Source organism: Hevea brasiliensis, chromosome 10 (genome assembly GCF_030052815.1).
Source record: "Hevea brasiliensis isolate MT/VB/25A 57/8 chromosome 10, ASM3005281v1, whole genome shotgun sequence".
NCBI lineage: Eukaryota > Viridiplantae > Streptophyta > Magnoliopsida > Malpighiales > Euphorbiaceae > Hevea > Hevea brasiliensis.
In genome coordinates this window covers 70,816,384-70,837,214 of record NC_079502.1, presented here as the reverse complement: position 1 = coordinate 70,837,214, position 20,831 = coordinate 70,816,384, and the positions used below count along the sequence as shown (strand labels likewise).

General features: G+C 30.4%; 1 protein-coding gene across 1 annotated transcript; it reads left to right on the top strand.

The window, feature by feature from the left end:
- Positions 1 to 5,464: 5,464 nt before the first annotated feature.
- Positions 5,465 to 17,254, top strand: LOC110668037 (probable Histone-lysine N-methyltransferase ATXR5). Its single transcript, XM_021829071.2, has 9 exons — positions 5,465 to 5,509; positions 5,849 to 6,275; positions 6,409 to 6,489; positions 14,740 to 14,969; positions 15,068 to 15,168; positions 15,253 to 15,465; positions 15,705 to 16,708; positions 16,808 to 16,894; positions 16,996 to 17,254. Exons 1-7 carry the CDS (start codon positions 5,465 to 5,467, stop codon positions 15,862 to 15,864), a joined length of 1,257 nt encoding a protein of 418 aa, XP_021684763.2. The 3' UTR covers positions 15,865 to 16,708; positions 16,808 to 16,894; positions 16,996 to 17,254.
- The last annotated feature ends 3,577 nt before the right edge of the window (positions 17,255 to 20,831 follow it).

Below are 20,831 nucleotides of genomic sequence, written 5' to 3'. Positions count from 1 at the left end.
TAATTAATTTTGTTGGAATTACCTTAAATGGTTAGTTATGATTTGATAAATTGAATTTCGTGATCAAAGTCATTTTATACAAATGATTTATATTATTGGCAATGAATATTTTGAGTTTTGGAACTTGATGAGTATCCAGATTTCCAAATTAATTGCTGTAATTTTTGTTAAGGTATATTGTACTATGTTTTAAATTATAGTTATGCACCACTGAGTTCACCACTCAGCGATAGCTTTGTATGCTGTCGCAGGTGAAAAAGGCATAGAGCAATTGAGTAAGCTTCTTTGAAGAGACATTTAGATCAGCTCTAGGTTTACCTATGTACACAGGTTTTGATGTATGCATGTAATAATATGTATGTAAATTATTTGAGCAGTTGTATAAAAACTCTTGTAAAACATTTTGGTATGTAATTAAATGTAAATTATTGTAAATGTAAATTTGAGATTTCATTTACTTGAATAGTTTTGTAATATAAATTTTGAGTCTTACAATCAATGAAATGTTTCTTTATGATGAGATTAGTTTGAAAATGAATTGATTGTTTATTAAGAATTGAATTGTGAATTGAAATGAAGCTATTGGAGTTGTATTTGAGAAAACATATTGGGAACATTTTCTTTTGTAGGATTGAAGAACTGTTTTCTCAAAATACAACCGGCACTTTGCTGAAATTTTGAAAAAAATTTTATAACACCAGATTTTAATCGATGATTTAAATTTCATGAAAATTGTTTTAAAATCCTTTGTAGTATATCTAATGGATTATCAGTAGGCAAAGTACGGTAATTCATTAGGTGTACTATGGGATCATGTTTCATCTTACAGGGCAGTAGGGTGTGACAATCTGGGTTTTGGTCAAAACACTAATATTATAGATCTTTGTCTTATAAAATTTTTTCCATTGGTTTCACTGCATTTGGATTTTTTTAGTCTAAGTTATGGCTTTTTTACCAAAACTAGTATTCATGTCCAGAAAATTCTGGGCAGTTTGGTTCTGGATAGTTTTGTGACCTAATTTGTGCTAGCAATTTGGTTTGGTTAGAGGCAATTCTGGATTCTATATTCTTCATGAAAGTTGTGCTCACATGTCTAACCTTTTCAATGGTATAAAAATCAGGTAATTTTGACCTTTCTAGAGGGAGTTATGGCGTACTGTTCATTTGATTATTTTTCTGAGTTTAGGTTATGGTCAGCTAGATTCAAGCAGTTTTTAGGTCTGGTTGTGAATAGATTTTAAGCATGGTTTCCTCATGAAAAATGGGGCATTTTGACCATAGTTTTATCTTCAATTAGCCTTATACCAATTAGAGTAACACAATTTAAGTTATAGCTCAATAATAACACTGGACTCAAGAGTCCCACAACCTGCATGAAAAAGTACACTCCCAATTCAATTTCTCCCAATTTCCAAACTTTAATTTAGCATTCATAGCACTTCTAATAGGCAACAAATCATCTCAACATTCTCAATTTCAACCTATGACATAAAAATCTCAAATTTTGATCAAAACCCTAACTCAAAGTTTCAAACTCAAGCATACTCAATGCAATTTAACTTCTAATGCTTATAAGTTCATCAATTAACTTCACTAACCAATTCAAAACCATCAATTTCACTCATTTCCTATCGCTGCTGAAAATTTGGGGTTTCCCTTACTTATGATATTCATTTTAATTTCATGGAATTTACTTCACTTTAGCATGCTACTCATACTTAGAGGAAGAAAGAAGTGTGTATAGTGCACTAACCTCTTTGGACACTTCTTGGACTTGTGAAAACTCCACAATTTCTACTCCTTATGGCTGCCAACTTCTTCCCCGAGGTGTAAAGTAAATTTTTAATGAAGACAAGTGTAAGTTTTGGTGTGAGTTTTGGTGAAAATTCAAGCTTAAAAAGCTTGAAAAATGGAGGAGGTACCTTCCATGGTGTTCGCCCAAAGAAAGAACCAAGGAAAAAGATGGATTTTCAATTAGTATATTTTGTCTCTTGCTTAATATTTATCCTCTTAAGGCACAATTAAAATTTTAATTATGTCATTTTATCCTCATGCTTACATCATGCATATGTCATAGTGATGTAAGGCTTATGTAATTATTCATTTATCTTTCCTTTTTCTTTCTTTTCTCTTTTCTATTAATAAATTTAGAGTTTTAATTTATTTTATATATTTTAATCTCTCTCACTTTAGGCTACATTTAGGTCAAAATTTATCTCTGAGAGTGAAATGATTAAAATGTCCTCCGTTAAACTTACCGAGTTATCCTTGTCTTTGCTAATTGACTAAATTTTCTTTGACATTTTTAATGTCATTTAGTCCTCATAAAATCTTCAATTTAATCCAAAATATTTATTTCACAGTGTTCCTCACAAGTCTGGGATCAGCAACTGTCTTCACAGTCGCTTCCTAGTATGGTCATCCATCGCCGTGACTTCAGCTCGTTTAACTCATTTACAATTCATTTCTTTTATTTTTCCTTAATTTTTTTTGGTCTTTATTTAATCATCTCATGTCTCCTCACTCTAGTTCGAGTGTAGTTCCAGACATCCTGACTGTCCGAACAGATGTTAGTCATTGGAACAGTATAATGTACGGACTATTTAAAGTGAGAGCGTTACAAATAATTTGATCAGTTCACAAATTCTCCTTCATATTTTTATATTTCTTACTTAATTATTAGAATATATATATATATATATATATATATATATATATATATATATATATATATATATATATATATAATGTAAATTAAAAATAAAAATTGAAATATTAAAACAAAAAATATATATATGGTGAAAATATTAATGAAAACTTCAACTGTATAATTTAAAAATATATTATTATAATTATATATTATATATTAATTTTATTTTTTTAATATACCTTTAAATACTCATATATTTACTTAATTAAATAAGGCCAAATGATAAAAAAAAAATCAAAACCTTTATGTCAATTATTAATTTTTGTCAAAAGTTTTAATTTTATAAATTTGTTGATAAACCTTTTCAATTGTTTTCAATTTTAATAATAAATTCAATTAAAACAATTAAACTCAACGATAGATAAAAATAATTAAAATTTTCATTTTCTATCAATTTTAGTTACTTCTTTTAATTTTATTAACATATTCAAGTGCTTTAATATTTTTATTAATTTTAATAAACTTCATGTTGATAGAAAATAATAAATAAATAATATATCTAATATTATTATCTTAACTTTTAATATTTTTTCACTCTTTCTATTTATACTTTTAATTATCATTTTATTTCAAATTTAAAACCAAAAAAAAAAGGAAAAAAAATCAAATATTTAAACATAAAGTATGAATAAATATATAACTAAAATAAATGTAATTATAATTTTCAAAAAAGATAGAGAAATTAATTAAAATAGTATTTTTATAAATTTGAAAATCACTGCTAAAATTTATATAAAAATAAAAAGATTGACTAATGTTAATAATATAAGTAAATATTTGAATTGTTTTCATTAATTAAATAATATAATTAGGCTAATTGTTAAAATTGAAATTAATTTGAAAATTTGAAGTTAAACTGATAAAATTAAAAGATTTGGGTAAAATTATAAAAACTTACAAAGATTTTAATTTATTTAGTCATTTAGCTATTAAATAATAATATAAAATTTATTTAAGTAGATAAAATTACAAATGTATGAGCATTTAAATTTGATACCAAGATTTTGTTATTATATTTTAATACAAAATCAAAATTTATTTTTATTTTAAATGATTAATTACCCAAATAAAGTATAAATAATGTCTATGAATAGTTTTTTTTTATTTTTAATATATTTATAATTTATAATATTTTATTGACATAAAAAATAAAATTTATTTGAAAATAGGATTAATTAATAAAATAATTCTAAGAATTTTTTTAATTTTATTTAAAATTTAATTAATTTTATCAAAATTGAAAAATTAGTATTAATTTTATTCTATTTACTTAAATTAGTCAAAATTTAAATGCAATTATCATAATTTTATTAAAGTTTTCGATAAAAATGATTTTTAATTTATTATATTAAAAAATAATTTGAGAATATAAAAATATTTTATTTTTTACTTTTGGTGAAAATGAAATAAATGAAAAATTATTTATATATAAAAATGAAATCTAAATTTGATGAAAACTATATTTTTATAAATATGTATAATTAAAAAAAAGGATTATAAATTTATGACAAATAAAGTGATTCTTCTATTGAAGTAGGATTAAAATTTTAAATTTTTGATTTTAATATTGAGTTAAACCTTTTATATATATATATATATATTCCAAAATGACTAGAAATATGTAATAAATAAAATAATTTTAATTAAATAGGATTGAAATGGATATATAAAATTTTATTTAATTGGATATTTACTTTTTAAAAATAATTTTATAATTATGTCAAGGATATTTTTGTTTCTCCTATCATTCACCTTTTTCCCATATATATATATATATATATATATATATATATATTAAATTATAAATTTGTAAATATTTAAAATATCTGAAAAATAAATTAACTAGAATAATATTCAGCGTTTAATTATTTTTATTAATTTTATTAAAATAAATGAAATAATTTTATTGAATTAATAATATTCATAGGATTAAAATTATAAAATTACTATATTAAGAAGTATCATATGTTTTTCTAGTATAAGTAGAATTATTACTAAATTTTAATTTATATTAATTATTATAATACTATAATTTAAAATTATTAGATATTTAGTAAATGATATTTCATTGCTGAATGTTATTAACTACGATTTAATATATTGTACAAATTCACATTATAAGTGATTTAGCAATCAAATTTTCGTCGCTAAGACTTATTAGTAACAATAATGTATATAATGTCTCTAATAATAATTCTACTTATATATATTAATTATATTTTTTATTTTTCACTTATTAATTTTTTTTAGTTAATTAATATATATATAAAATTTTAGATTTAACTAAAATTATAATATAAGTAGGACCAATAATTTTAAATTTATAGGAGTTCTAACAATTTTAAATTTGTAGGAATTCTAAAATTAAGAATTTTAAAATTTATATAAAGATTAAAATTAATTTAAATAATAAAAATATAATTATAATTAATTTAAAAAATAAAATGTATTTTTGACCAAGCCAATATTCTTCTCCCTTCCTACATTTATAAATATATAATCAAGAATATAAATCTATCAATCATTTTTCTTTAAAATAGTTTACGAAATATTTTAAAAATTTTATACTGGTAAATTAAATTAATATATATAAATATATTATATTTTTTTAATTAAGTAATAAATTAAATAATTATGTTATAAGTACAAATTATAGTTTTAATAAAAGTTACTAATTAAAACTAACGAAAATACACATATGAGACTAACTCAAATTCTTTTTCATAAATCTAACTTCCTAATAAACATCACGCAATGGAAAAATCCATTGGAATGAGAAAGGCATTGCAAAATTTTGTGGTAAAGAAAGAAGCAATTTTGGAGTCAAATTAACGATTTTATTGTATTTATGATAATTATTTTACGCCTATAAAAACTTGCGATTGACCAGTTCTAATCCCAAAGGTCATTTTCATCTTTTAACTTCCGAACAGCTAAAAATGCCAAATTAAAAGACTCCAACATTTCTCACGTAAACCGCACATCAATTTCCGTGCGCACCCGTCGAGCACGTTAGCATCTCTGACCTACTCTGTTTTTCTCTCCCTCCATTCCCCGCGAGTGAAAAGACCCAGAAAAGCATTTCTGTCCAATTTTCCAGTTTCTTCCTTTTTTTTTTTATTTTTATTTTTTTCCCAGAGCTACATTCTTCTCCCAAATTCCAAATTTACCTTCTTTTCGTCCCTGCAATTACAAGCCTACCTTCCACCTTCTGTCTCTGGCTTCTACAACCTCCCATCGGGGGCGGCGGCGGCTCGGCGTCTTATTGGCTCTTGCCAACGAACCGAGGCGACTCCCTTGCTTTCTCCTCCGGACTCACCCCCGCCGAAGAAGCTGAAGACCATGTCGGAAATATTGGCCAAGGCAAAGTACGCTGTCGTGGAGCGAGCTGACTACAACGACGTGAGCTGCGAGCAATGCGGCTCCGGTGACCTGCCTGATGAACTCCTCTTGTGTGACAAATGCGATAAGGGATTTCCCATGAAATGCGTGAGGCCAATTGTTGCAAGAGTCCCGATTGGATCTTGGCTCTGCCCTATGTGCTATGGCCAGAGACGAGTAAGAAGTGGGGGAAATTCTCTCTTTATTTTATTTTATATTAACTTTTGTTTTCATTTTCTTTGTTTCCTTTACTGTTTCTATTTTCTTGCGTTTGGTAATGGCAGATGTGACAATGTGGGTTCATGGTTTTGTTTTAGGGCTTTCACAGAAGAAGATAATTGATTTTTTCAGGATTCGGAATGGTAATTGTAAGAAAGATAAATGCAGTTCTCTTCAAGGTGAGTTTTTATTTATTTATTTATTTATTTTTTGTTTTTATGATCATGTGTTGTTAAAACATCTTTCAGCTTCATGCTACAAATTTGCACTTGAAATTATCAATCCTGCCTCGCCAAAAATAACATCAACAACAATAACAATAATGAAGAACCTGATAAATAGATAAATGAATGAGAACATGAGGGTATAGTTACATGCATTGATGAAGGCAATAAAAAGTTTAAAAAGGAAAATAGTGGATTTGATTAAGCTTGTAGAACTTGTTGGAGATAGCTTTAGGACATTCTATGAAACACATTGTGTAACTTGTGTATGTGACGGTAAACACTAAACTCTCAGGGAATCGGGGTGAAAGGCTGGTTTAATTTTATACGATAAGGAATTCATTTAGAGGTGTGTGTGAAATAAAATCCTGGCCTAATGTTTCAGTTGATCAAATATATAAACCATCAATAGTCTTTACATGTTTAAAGAACAATTAATTCAAATTCCAACTCAAGTTAAATCCTTTTCACTTTGATTTGACATAAATGCTTTTCTTTTTTTATTTTCTTTTATTTATTTTGGTTGTGATCGTAACTATTGGTCTTTTATAACAATTGTGATCACATGCAGACGTGCATTTTATTTGTTGAATGGTTGCAACTATGTAGATTGTTTCTATTGTACCTATTTAATTGCCAAAATTTGAAAATTATGTAAGCTTGATCGGTTAGACTGCTAAACGTAATTTATTATTTATCCAGTTATTTGATTTAATAACTAAGAGAAGAAGTAAGAAATTTTATTAAAGAAGGAAGAAGAATGGTTAGAATATAAGGTATCCTCCTAAATTAAGCAACTCTTAAGGACAACTAATCAGAACAAGTAAAAAGAAGCCCTCCAATCATACTGCACAACACTTAAGGAGACTTGTTTTGAAGGCCCTGAAGTCAAAGCCTGTAAAGAAGCCATTATGTGAGCAACCGACTCTTTCTTAGCGTGATTTAAACATAGTATAGTTATTACTCTAATAAAATCTTGTGAACATTAATTGCATTAGATGTTATATTATTTGGCTCAAGGGAGCTTACGTGATTCCATAGACACAACGGACAGGCGTGCATGAAGTTGTGGGAGAGAGTTATGAAACATCGACTACGTCATGACACTTCTATCTCTCCCAATCTATTTGGTTTCATGCCCTGTCGTTCAACCATAAAAGCGATATTTCTCATTAGAAACTTGATGGAGAAATATAGAGATGTGAAGAAAGATCTATACATGGTTTTTATTGATTTGAAGAAGGCTTATGATAGTGTTCCAAGAGATATTTCATGGTGAGTGTTAGAACAAAAGAGGATATCTATTAGGTGCATAGAAATGTTGAAAGATATGTATGAAGGAGTAACTACTATTGTGCGCACAGTGGGAGGGAACACAAGATTTTCCTTTCTCAGTTGGATTACACCAAGTTTCAGCTGTAAGCCTTTACCTTTTTATATTAGTTTTAGTTGAACTGACAAAACATGTACAAGAGAGTATCTCTTGGTGCATGATATTTGCGGATGATATAGTTCTGATAGATGAGACGCGAGAATGAGTCAATAGAAAGTTAGAGCTTTGGAGAAGTACTCTAAAGTCAAAGGGCTTTAAGTTAAGTAGAACGAAGACAGAATACATGCATTGCAAGTTTAGTGAAGCATAGTTATTAAAAACTCAAGGAAGGCGCCAAGGTGTCCTGGAGCCTAGGTGCAAAGCGCAAGGCGCAGGCGCCCGAGCGAGACAAGGAGCAAAAAAAAAAAAAAAAATTATATATATATATATTCTATCACATTTCAAGTAACATAAAACTACATAATAATAACCAACAAGCATTCAAGTAATAATAATTTTGCAATCCAAAAAAGATAAAAATAAACTAGTAAAAAGTTAAAAACACTAATAAACTACTAAAAGTTAAAGTTTAATAAACTAGTAAACTAGTAAAACTACTAAATGTTCAATCCACATCAATAGAAACATCAAAGTCCTCTTCATCTTCTTCATCAACTTCATTATCTTCCTCATACTCATCTTCCTCATACTCATCTTCCAAATCAAAATGTTCATCATCATAATCTTCTTCCTCATCTTCAAGAAGCGAAGAAGTTTGGGTGGATGATGCTTTTCTTTTTTGCTGTGGTGTAGATCTTGAAACAAGTGTAGATGCAACATTTTTTCCTTTACTTGATCTAGTGTCATAGGCATCCTCTTCAGCACCAACAGCTTCAGCAACCACATTTCATTTCAAATCATCATCTTTAAAAACAAGTTCATCTCTATCTATCTCTTCCTCCATTTGACCCATTAGCCATTCATTACTATCATTAATTTCTTTTAATGAGATGGGGTCAATGCGGTCACGTGTATCATATTGAGGCTTTAATGACCGATTGTATTTGACAAACACCAAATCATTCAAGCGATGTTGAGCTAGCCTATTTCTTTTTTTACTATGAATTTGCAAAATATAATAATTTAAGTAAGTGTAATTTTTGAAAGAACAAATTAAAGGTATAATTCTAAAGGGAAATGTTTTGTCACTCACATGCTCAAAGATGCTCCAATTACGCTCACAACCAGATGCACTACAAGTAAGGCTAAGCACTTTGACAGCAAAATTTCTCAAATTTGGAGTTATAGCTCCATAAATCAACCACCATGTGGCTAGTGAAAAAATAATGCATATTAATTATTATTCAAAAAGATTGCAATATGAGATAAGATTATGTTCTTATGGGTAAAATTATATTACCTGGAGATACTTTCTTTCGATTCCTAATTGCCATATCCATCCCAAAGATGCCTTTAGCATTTTGATAAAAAGGTAATTGTGCCATTATTTTATCTTGCTCTTCTTTGCTTGGAATCAACCTTGTTACAACTTGGTATAAGCCAGTAACAACCTCAACATCTTCATTAATTTTCTCATTTGAATAAAAAAATTCAAGATTCAAATAATATTCAACAACATGCAAAAGTCGATGGAGTTGACTTTCCCATCGTTTATCAATAATATCAAAATTGTCTTATATTTTTCTTCATTGTCACCAAATGACTTTGCAATTGCTTCTTTAGCTTTATCCATTGCTTCATAAATATATCTCATTGCAGGTATTTTCTCACCATCAACTAGTCTAAGCACACCGACAAATGGACCAAATATTTTTAAGATATAAACAATCTTAGTCCAAAAAGTAGGCATCATGACAATACTGCATGCTTTCTTACTAGACAATTCTTTTGTCCACTTACTTTTGGTCCATTCCTCTGAAGTAAACGTCTTTCTCAAATTTGCCTTATACTTATGTATGCGTTGAAGGGTGAGAAGCAGTTGCAAATCTTGTGACAGCTGGCCTAATTAACTCTCTTTCACTAGTAAAGCGCCGCAACATGTTCACCACACTCGGCCGAATGTAAATATATCCATTCAATGTCATTGCCCTTTTAATTATGTTATGAATGTTGGGAATTTTCCCAATATCTTCTAGCATCAAATCTATGCAATGGGCAGCACAAGGAGTCCAATACAAATGAGGGCGCTTTGTTTCTAACAACTTCCCTAAAACCAAAACAAATATGGTAGCATAAATATTAAAAATATTATTTACTAAAATGAAATTAAACTATCTAATAATAGTAAGAATAAAAACTCTTAATTATCTGCAAGCACACAATTGCTAGCATTATCTGTCACAACTTGAACCGCATTAGCCTCTCCAACACGCTCTACAAATCTATTAAGCAACTCATATATCTTATCACCAGTCTTTGAGTACTCTGAAGCATCAACGGATTCTAGAAAAACAATTCCCTTTGGAGAATTCACCAAGAAATTAATTAAAGTCCTTTGTTTTTTATCAGTCCAACCATTTCCCATTATGGAACAACCATACTTTGCCCTTTCTTCTTCATAGAACTTTAATGAATCCTTCACTTCAGCAACTTCTTCATTCAATAAAGGTACCTTCACCTCATGAAAACACTTTTCATAGCCAATCCCAAATTGTTCAATAGACTCTACCCTAACTTGAAAACTTGGATAATTGATGGCATTAAAAGGAATTGCAGCATCATATGTTCACCGAGCTATATCCTTACATGCTTTTTTTCGCAATAACTTTTTACATGCCTCATTAATAGTGTTTGCTTCAACTTTAATTTTTATTTTTTTTTATTTTTTTTTATTTTTTTTTATCTTGCACCGCCTTTTTAGCACTTTTGACAAAATATACATCTATTGGACCCTATGTCCTTGGCTTCTTTTGAACCTTACTACTTCCCTTTGAGCCTCCAAGAATTACCCTAACATCATCTTCATCTTCATCATCTCCAAGACTTTCAACATCCTCATAATCAGGTAGTTTATCTTAGCTCTTTGCTAAAGCCTTTTGCTGCATATACTCTTGTAGCTCTTCATGCACATGTTGGACACTTCTTACACATTGTAGCATTTCAAAATCCTCCAACTAAATGCTGCTTAGTTCGGAATATCCTTGCTTTTGTAACTTTGCTACAAAAGTTACAAATAATATCATTTTTGTTGTTTGGATTCACCAAATGAACGTACTTCCACACGGGATCTTTGTTGCTATTGTCAGTTTTAGTAGCAGCTGTAGATGCTTCCGATTCTATCTTTGCAAAAAAAAAAAAATAATAATAATAAATAAAATAAAAAAAAAATCAAAAGAGAAGGAAATTAATAATTTAGCAAGTAGCAACAAGCCAACAATAATATACATATCAATTTATAATACCATATTACCATAATTCAATTATAATAATAGAAATTAATAATTTATGATAATATAAACTCTTGTAATATTTCTAATAATTTATAATAAGACCTAATAGTAATTAGCATTTAGCAATAAGAAAATAAAATAATAAATCATTTTTAGTTCAATAATAAAACTAAAAACTAATAAGAGTAATGGAATTAGCATAATAGCATCTCCAAATCTCAGCACATATTCACATATTCACAATAAACAAAACATCAAAATCACAAATTTATATTAAAAAAAAAATAGCACAACACAGGGTAGGGCAAGCAGAGAGCACGGCAAAGAAAGGGGAAAAAAAAGGCACAGCAGCAGGCCTTGGATTAAACACAACTAGAGAGAGAGAGCATGACAGCCCAGGAAAAAAAAAAAAGAAGAAGCTGCAGTGCCATGGATGACACAGAGAAAGAAAGCAGAGAAGAGAGAGAGAGAGATAGAAGAAGAAAAAGAAGAAAGAGAGGAAGAAAGCAGCAAATGAAAGAAGAAGAAGAAGAAAGAGAAGAAGAAAGCAGCAAATAAAACGTACCGAGTTTGATCTTCTTTCCCTTCTCTTCTTCTTCTTCTTCTTCTTCTTCTTTATCTTTTCTTAACTACCGGAGATCTCTCCTCCTCCTCCTCCTTCTTCTTCTTCTTTTCTTTTTTTATCTTTTCTTGGCTGCTGGAGATCTCTTCTTTTTCTTTTCTTCTTTTTTATCATTTTGTTGGCTGCTGGAGAAATTTTAAAACCCTAGCCAAACTTTTATACTGCACCTTGACTCCTTGGGGGTGCACCTCGCCTTGGTGAGCCTCAGGGAGCTGGTGCGCCTTTTCTGTAGTGGGGTGCATGGGGCTGTGCCTGGTGCGCGCCTTTGATAACACTGCAGTGAAGGCTGAACTAGTGATAAGGAAGGAGTTAGTTTGGATGGAGTAGTATTGCCCCAAGTAATTACTTTAAATATCTCGGCTCAATCCTTCAAGTAGATGGGGGATGTGAGGAGGATGTTAGTCATTGGATCAAAGCTGGATGGTTGAAGCGGAGATGTACCACGGGAGTTTTATGTGATCGCAAGATTCCCAATAAATTGAGAGGAAAATTTTACCATATAGCCATAAGAGTTGCGGAGATGAGAATGTTAAGGTGGATGAGCGGCCATATTAGACTAGATAAAATCCGTAATGAGAGTATTAGAGAAAAGGTAGGAGTAGTGCTAATTGAGGATAAGTTGAGAGAAAGGAGATTGAGGTGGTTTAGTTATATGAAGTGTAGACATACGGAGGTTTCAGTTAGATAAGTAGAGCACATTGAGTTAGAAGATAGGAAAAAAAGAAGAGGTAGGCCTAAATTGACTTGGAGGAGAGTAGTACAACATGATCTAGAAGTATTACACATTTCCGAGGATTTAACTCAAAATCATTTAGAGTGGAGAAAGAGAATCCATATAATCGACCCCAATAAATTTTTGGGATAAAGGCTTAGTTGAGTTGAGTTGAGTATTGCTGGTGATAACTAGTCATTAAAATCTCATCAAACTAATACACCCAATATCGCAAACCTCTCATATTTTCATTTTCAACACTCCCACTCTATTATTATCTTTTTTTCAAAAAATGTTACTTTTATATTTATTTCAAGATATATGCCAAAGGAAAAAGGAGAAGGATCACATTTATTTGCCTTTTATGAATTTTTTAAATTTTTTTATTTTTGTGCCTCACTTCGCTCAGGCACGCGCCTGCGCTTTGTGCCTTGCGCCGAGGCTCCAGGACCTTTTTGCGCTTTGGTGTGCCTTGAGCCTTTAATAACTATGGTTTCTATATTTTGTATCTTCGATTGAGGTGGGACCAATAATTGAGGATTTGAGATTGATTAAGATGGTTTGGTCATGTTCAATATAGAGAATCAAATGTCTCAATATGAAGGTGTGATAAGTTAGTAGGGGAAGGGGGACATCTAAGATGACGTTGAGGAAGGGATATTAAAGGATTTATATGTTTTGGATATTGATGTGAAATTAGTGTCAAACAAAGCTGAATGACGTAAATGATCCATATAGCTGACACTAACTAGTTTGAGATTAAGGTTTAGTTGTTGTTATTATGTGATATATTTGGGACTTTTCCAATTTCATCTTCTTCTTCAGATTAAAGCTTAGTTGTTGTTATTTTTCCAGTTTCATCTTCACTTTGCTTGTTCTACATCATCTTTAAGTGAAGATCTCAATTTCTTATTATTTACTTTTTCTTTTTTACTTCTTTCTCCCCTTTAAATCTTGACAGTGTCAATTTGGAATTATGTTTAGCATTGAATTTAGCAAAAAATTCTCAGGACAAAAGAAGTTCTTCTATCTCTCATCCTTTCTTCTGATGGATCGACAAAATGATGAATGAAAAACGTATTTCATTGTATTACACTAAGCGCATGGTACACCAAACATTCTTTATAATCCTATAATGCTTACAAAATTGAAAAAGGAAAAAAAAGCCTAAATAAAAAGAAAAGAATATACATATTTTCTTGTTGTTTGTTCTAGCTATTCTATTTAAGCCATCTCCTTTTTTATGATAGTCCATCCTCCAGTTATGGTCTCAATAAAGTGGGACTGGTCACTGGGACCAAATTGTTGACAGTCCTACCCAGTGGGCCAAGTGGATTCTCTTAAGACCTAAATCTGCAGTCCTGCAGTTGCATGTCCATGACTTTTACATTTTGCACCAAGCAATGGCCCCTTCATGGTACTAATACTTGAATATCTTAATGCCCATGCTTTTTTGACCATGATTGAAATTATGTATATTTGCTCTATTTTGCCATTTGGTTGCCATGAATTTATATAAGCCAAACATTTTTTAAAATCCTCTAATATTTGTAAAAATTAAAAGAGAAAAAGTCTAAATTATAGAGAAAAAGAATGTATATATTATCTTGTCAATTGTTCCAAAGTATTTTATTCAAGCCAGATCCTTTTACTGAAAGTCCAGCCAGTTGTGGTCTCACTAAAGTGGGACTGGTACTACTGGTTAACAGTTCTATCCATTAATTGCATGAAGTGGGCCAAGTGTCTTCTCTTAAGACTTCAATCAGCTATCTTGCCGTTGCAAGTCTGAGACTATTGCAATTGCACTGAGCAATGACCCCTATGGTACTAATACTTGACTATCTAGATTCTAGACACCAATGCTTTTATGACTATAATTCTGAAATTATTTTTCTCTGCTCTATTTTTCCACGTGGTTGCCATGAATGTTATCTCAATATAAAATTGTTTTATCATTATTTGGTTTTTGAGCATGTTGCCTGTATGTTTAAAGATATAATATTCATTCTTCTGCTCTTCTGTATTTGTATCGCCTATAGGAGCAATTTTAACAGCAATTATATTTGTACAAAGCATAGACTACTGAAATACTTGAATTTGATTTGTGATATGAAGTTGATGGTTTTATTTGCTTGGTGTTGACTTCAAGAGATGAGAAAGTGCCGAAGACGGTCTGGATCACTGGTGTATCAAAAGAAAAGGCGGAGATTGTTGCCTTTTATTCCATCAGAAGATCATTCCGAAAGGCTGAAACAAATGGGCATCCTTGCTTCTGCATTGACGGCATTACAAATGGAGTTTAGTGATGATCTAACCTACATGCCTGGCATGGCTTCTAGATCTGCCAATCAGGCAAAGTTTAAAGAGGGTGGCATGCAGGTGTGAAGTCAGTTTCTCTTTTTAAATAACATTTTCCCTTGAGAGTTATGGCGTCTCCTGCATTACATTTTATTTAAAATACATGGGTTTTTTTTTAGGTTCTTTCCAAAGAGGATACAGAGACATTGGAACAATGTAGAGCTCTGTGTATGAGAGGCGAATGCCCTCCCCTTATAGTGGTTTTTGATTCATGTGAAGGGTACTTGCATCTTGAACACATTTGCAGTTACATTGAATTCCATCACAGCATATTGAGTTGGTTCATGCCTATTTTGTGAAGCAGATTTACAGTTGTGGCAGATGGCCAGATAAAAGATATGACACTTATAGCAGAATACACAGGCGATGTGGATTACATTAGAAACCGTGAACATGATGATTGTGATAGTATGATGACCCTTCTCTTAGCAAAAGACCCATCTAAAAGTCTTGTCATCTGCCCTGATAAACGCGGAAATATTACTCGCTTTGTCAATGGCATTAACAACCATACTCTGTAAGCCTGTATAAATTATTGCTTCTCCATATTCTGACTAAAAAATTTGTCTAAATATTCTTCTGCTTTTGCCTCATTTCGGCCTTTCTTCTGCTAGGTTTCAATTGCAAAACAAGCTATCCAGCCCATGCTCCAATAAAATTCTACATTTGTTTGTTTTCTTGTGTCGTGATTGTGTTAGAATTAAGAAATATTAAGTCTGTCAATGTGAAACTTAAAACATATCCAATTTTGTGCAGGGATGGTAAGAAGAAGCAGAATTGTAAATGTGTGAGATACAATGTAAATGGTGAATGCCGGGTTTTTTGGGTTGCTACTCGTGATATTGCTAAAGGAGAGAGGCTATACTATGATTATAATGGATATGAGCATGAATATCCTACTCAACATTTTGTTTGAGAAATTTATAGATAGTTGGCTGACAGTCCTACTGCCCTGGGATTTGGATCCTCATAGATCCTTTCTTATTGGTGTTTAATTTCACAGCTTACTCAATGTTGCTGCAGAGTCAAAAACATTTCTCTTTATGTACTCTTGGGCCATTTATAGTAAGTTATGAACCTCTAATGGGGCCATGAGAAAATTTAGAGAAGGGAAGAAAAGTTTTTTCCTTGGAATTTAGATATGAAATTTTGATATTGTAGAAATATTTTTAGGAAACAGAATCCTTTTGTAATACAGATTTCAATTGAAATCTTTTCTGTTATTGGCAACTCTCATTTCAGTGCTTATGTTTTATTCAAATTTTGGTTCTCTTAAAGAATTTTAAGAATTTCTTTCACTTTCTCCTTAACACATCTAAGAATTGTGATCTTTAAGTTGGAAATTTGACTAACATTATCATTGTTTGCGTTTATTGAACTCATGCTTTAGGTGTTCTGTTTGTAAATGTTCTAGATTGTCCCTTGGAATCCAGGAGAAGTATCAATTTCTTTTCATTTCAGTTTTTATGTTCTTAGTACTCAACGGTTGTACAAAACATTTGTAGATCTAACACTTAGCCACGGGTAGATTCAAAGGTATTCTTTAAAGCTGCATAGTTGAAATTAACTGGAAGCTGGGAGACATGGTGAGCTGTATCATCTTGTTGCCACTTCTAGAATTTACCAGAAACTCATGTTGCAGGTTTTAAACTTGTGTATAGTCATGTTGCAAGTTTGAATCTTCCATGTGCAAGGAGCTTATGTTACCTGTCCAAAACGATAATTTGTGCTGCTGCATCTACCTTACCAGGCCAGTCAAGGTTTTGAAGCTCGGACTTTATTATGGGCATTGGTGTTTCAGTTCTTTCATTTTATCTGCTTCAGAATATGGATCTTTGATATGTAAACATGCCTGGCAGCATTGTTTTCAAGGTTGATAAGAAGTTATTTATATTGAAGGTTGCTGTTGTTAGCAGTGGTGATTATGAGACAGTAAGAACTATCAGGTAAATGCTACTTCTTACTGCTTAATTCCTCTAATTACTTAACTATGTTATTACTCTAATTACTTAACTATGTTATTGCAATGACAATTTTTTTTTATCAGATTATTATTTTAGGTGGAAAGAATACTATTGGAGCTTGATCATTGGAAATTTTGAAACAAGGATCCCTGTTTCTAGGCTTGGGAAATCATATATAAGTGAGATTACCATATTATCTTAAATGATCGTGGAAAAATGTAAATTGCAGTTTTCTTTAAAGGACCTTTCTTCATGGTTATGTGCTTCCTAGGGAATACCAAGGATGTTTATTGACACGGTGGTCTCCCACAATTCTATGATAAAAATTCTGATGTCTGAAAATTTTTTCATTTTTTAACATAGAATTTGCTCATTAATATGAACAGCATGTGAAACACCATAGATCAGTATCAATGATCTTGGCCAATGTTGATATCATTCTGCAATTGTTTTCTTTTACAAAATTCTGATGCTTAGATAAACGATGTCTTATTCCACTAGAGAAATATCATTCACAGTAAATCCTGAATTAGATGGCATTTTTCTTTCAGGTTCTTAAGGTTCATGACTTAAAAGTTGTACGCCCAAAATTATTGTTTAAAAGATGTCATTGCACGTTTTTTTTTTTTTAATCAAATGTCATTGCACGTTTGCTCCTGTAGTGAATGGAAAAATTAATTCTGGAACCTGGTCTTGCATTTCTGGGCAATTAAATGTGATGAAATCTGCAGATTTCTGTTGCAATGCTTGTGCATGAATTTAAATTTTATTTGCTATGTTTTTAGGGGATTTGGGTTCAAACCACCAAAATAGCCTATCTGCAAAGCTTCTCAGAGCCCACAAGTGAGATGATTCTTGCATTTAAGTCACCCATTTTTATGTTTTTAGGGAATCTTGCATATTGGGCACAATGTTAAACTTCGAAAATCTTTTCTTTTATAAAAATTTCAGTATATGATCCTATCATATTGGTATAGTTCCCCGCATCCAATTCTCTCATACAGACATTCTCATGCTTTATATGCCTCGGGTATCAAAAACATTGTCAGTTGACAAGCAGATGTTTACAACCTGTAGACTGGGAACTTGATATGTGGGCTGTACTCTGCTGAACAGTTTTTCACAATCGTTATATTTTTAAATAGTGAACGAATTTATCTAGGCTTATCTTAATATTAAATGCATTCAAGATAAGAATTCGGCCGAATATTTTTTTTTTATTTTTTGCAAATTATTAATTTTAGTCAAATTTGTTTTTATTATTAAATGGTTTCAATTTTGTCAGTCATTAGGTCTCTTAGCATATGCTTGTTTGATGCGGGGACAGTATAGACGACTAATATAAATATTTTAAATTTTTAAGAAAAAGATCTAATGAGAAAAATGAAAAGGTTTGTTTAACATTTTTTTTTTAATTTTAGCTTCATTTGGGACATTATTGTAATTTTAATCATTTGGGACATTATTGTAATTTTAACCAATCTTTCAATAATAATATTATAAGTAAATTTCTTTTAATTTTTATTTCATTTAACAGCTTCCTTGAGAGATTATTTAATGCTGCTAATGTAATTTTTTTTTTCACACTTGTGTGAAATTTAATCTTTATATTTTTAACATATATGACATGTTTATACGTTATGATTATGTATCTTGTTAATTATTTTAGAAAATAACAATTCACATGCAATGGTACATAAGCATATTAAAAAAGAGCATTCTTATACTTCCATTAAATCCGAACATGAAACCATATTAGTCAAATTCGAAAATATAGAAAAAGCTATTGGTTATAATTTGTGAAAAGTAGCTAGTAAAAGCATCAATAGAAGAGAGCAAGTGATAAAATATTTTAATTTAATTTAATTTTAACTTACTAGTTAAATTATAATCAATTCTTAAAACTAGGATAAAATTGTCAAAGAAAAACAATGTTTAATCAAATTTGAAATTTTTTTTTTAACATACAGTTAAAACTAATCAACCTAAACCAATTTTGAACTTGGACAGCAAGCTCAAATCTAAAACTGAAGCCAAAGAAACAATTCTTTATCCTTCCTCTCTACCATTTTTTTCAAGCACATAGCATCAATGCAGGAAGAGAAATCTCAAACTTAAAAGTATAAAGATAGTGTGATCATTCCTCATTCAACTTCGCTTAGAAATAAAAGAACAGTTCAAACCCATCAAAAGAAATATAGTCTAATGCAAATCCATTGACAAATATCCCCATTACAAATTGTTGTAATTAGACTAATTTTGTGACAACAAACCATCAAACGCCCTCACCTTAGGTAGTCCGTATATTCTACTATTTCGATGACTAATATCTGTTCGGATAACTAGGATGTCTGGAACTACACTTAAACTAGGGTGAGGAAGCATAAATTGATTGAATTGAGACTTAGAAAAATTAAAAAAAATAAAAGAAATTAAAAGTTAATGAGTTAAATGAGCCGGAGTCACAGCGATGAGTGACCATATTGGGAAGTGACTGTGAAGATAGTTGCTGATCCTAGACCTGCCAGGAACCCTGTGAAATAAATATGAAGATTAAATGACAATAAAAATGTCAAAGAAAATTTAAGAAAATTATGTCAATTAATACAGACAATTATAACTCGATAACCAACAAAGGGCATTTTGGTCATTTCATACTCAGTGTCTAATTTTGACCTAAATGTCACTTAAAGTGAGAGAGATTAAAATATATAAAATAAATTAAAATTTATGAATTTAGTTATGCAAATGAGTAATGAAATGGAGAAAGGAAAAGAAAGAAAAAGAAATTAAATTATTATATAAGCATGACATAGGGATGATGTCATTAAAATTTATATTAACAAAATTTACTGTAACGCCCTCACTTTAGCTAATCCGTACATTCTACTGTTTCGGTGACTAATGTCAGTCCGGACAGTCAGAATGTATGAAACTATATTTAGACTAGAGTGAGGAGTCATAAATAACCCAAATAATGGTAAGAAAAATTTTTGATTGAAATAATTTCGACCCTATACCCGTGAGAAAACCCTGTGAAATAATTTCTGAGACCCCAGTGAAGAATTATTGAGGTTTTGATGATAATAGATTGCTAAGAAAACACAAGGAAAATTAAAACAATCGGTACAGACAATTTTAGCTCAATAAGCTAAACGAAGGGTATTTTTATCATTTCACCTTCAGAAATGATTTTTGACCAACTTGTCCAATAAAGTAAGTGAATTATATGATGTAAAATGTGAATTAATATTAATGAAAAATTAATTAAAAATGAGTAGAAAAGAAAGAAAAAGAAAAATAAGAGTAAATGCTTAATTATGACATCATGCTTAGTAAGCATGATGCAATTAAAAATTTTCATCCAATTAAAATTTGACAAGCTCACTTAAAGGAGATAAAAAAAATTAAAAGATGAAAAAAATTTCATTTTCCATCATCTTCTTCTTCCTTGGTCGACTCTTCTCTCTCTCTCTCTTCCTCCATAGCTCTTCTTCTTTCAAGCTTTGATTTACTTAATTTCTACCATAAAACCCCTAAATCCTTTCATTAAAATTCATTCTTACAACTAGAGCAAGCTTGAGGCAGTAAAAAGAAGAGAAAAGAAAGAGTTTTGCAAGCTTGGGAAAAACTTCAATTGAGGTTAGTACCCATATTTTCTTCCTTTCTCATTATATTCTTTAATAGGACCTTGATGTGAGTTAGAATTTGTGAAGATTAAACAAAAATATGCATGTTTGAGCTCCCTTGAATTTTCGGTAGCCATGAATGGAAGATGGCCTTGATGAATTTTGATGGAATTGAAGTGGTATAGTAATGGTTATAATATGTGTACATGCATTAGGACAATGATTTCCATGTGTGTTGTTATAAATCAAACTTTGGAAATTAGGGTTTTGGGCTAATTGGGGTTTTGTTG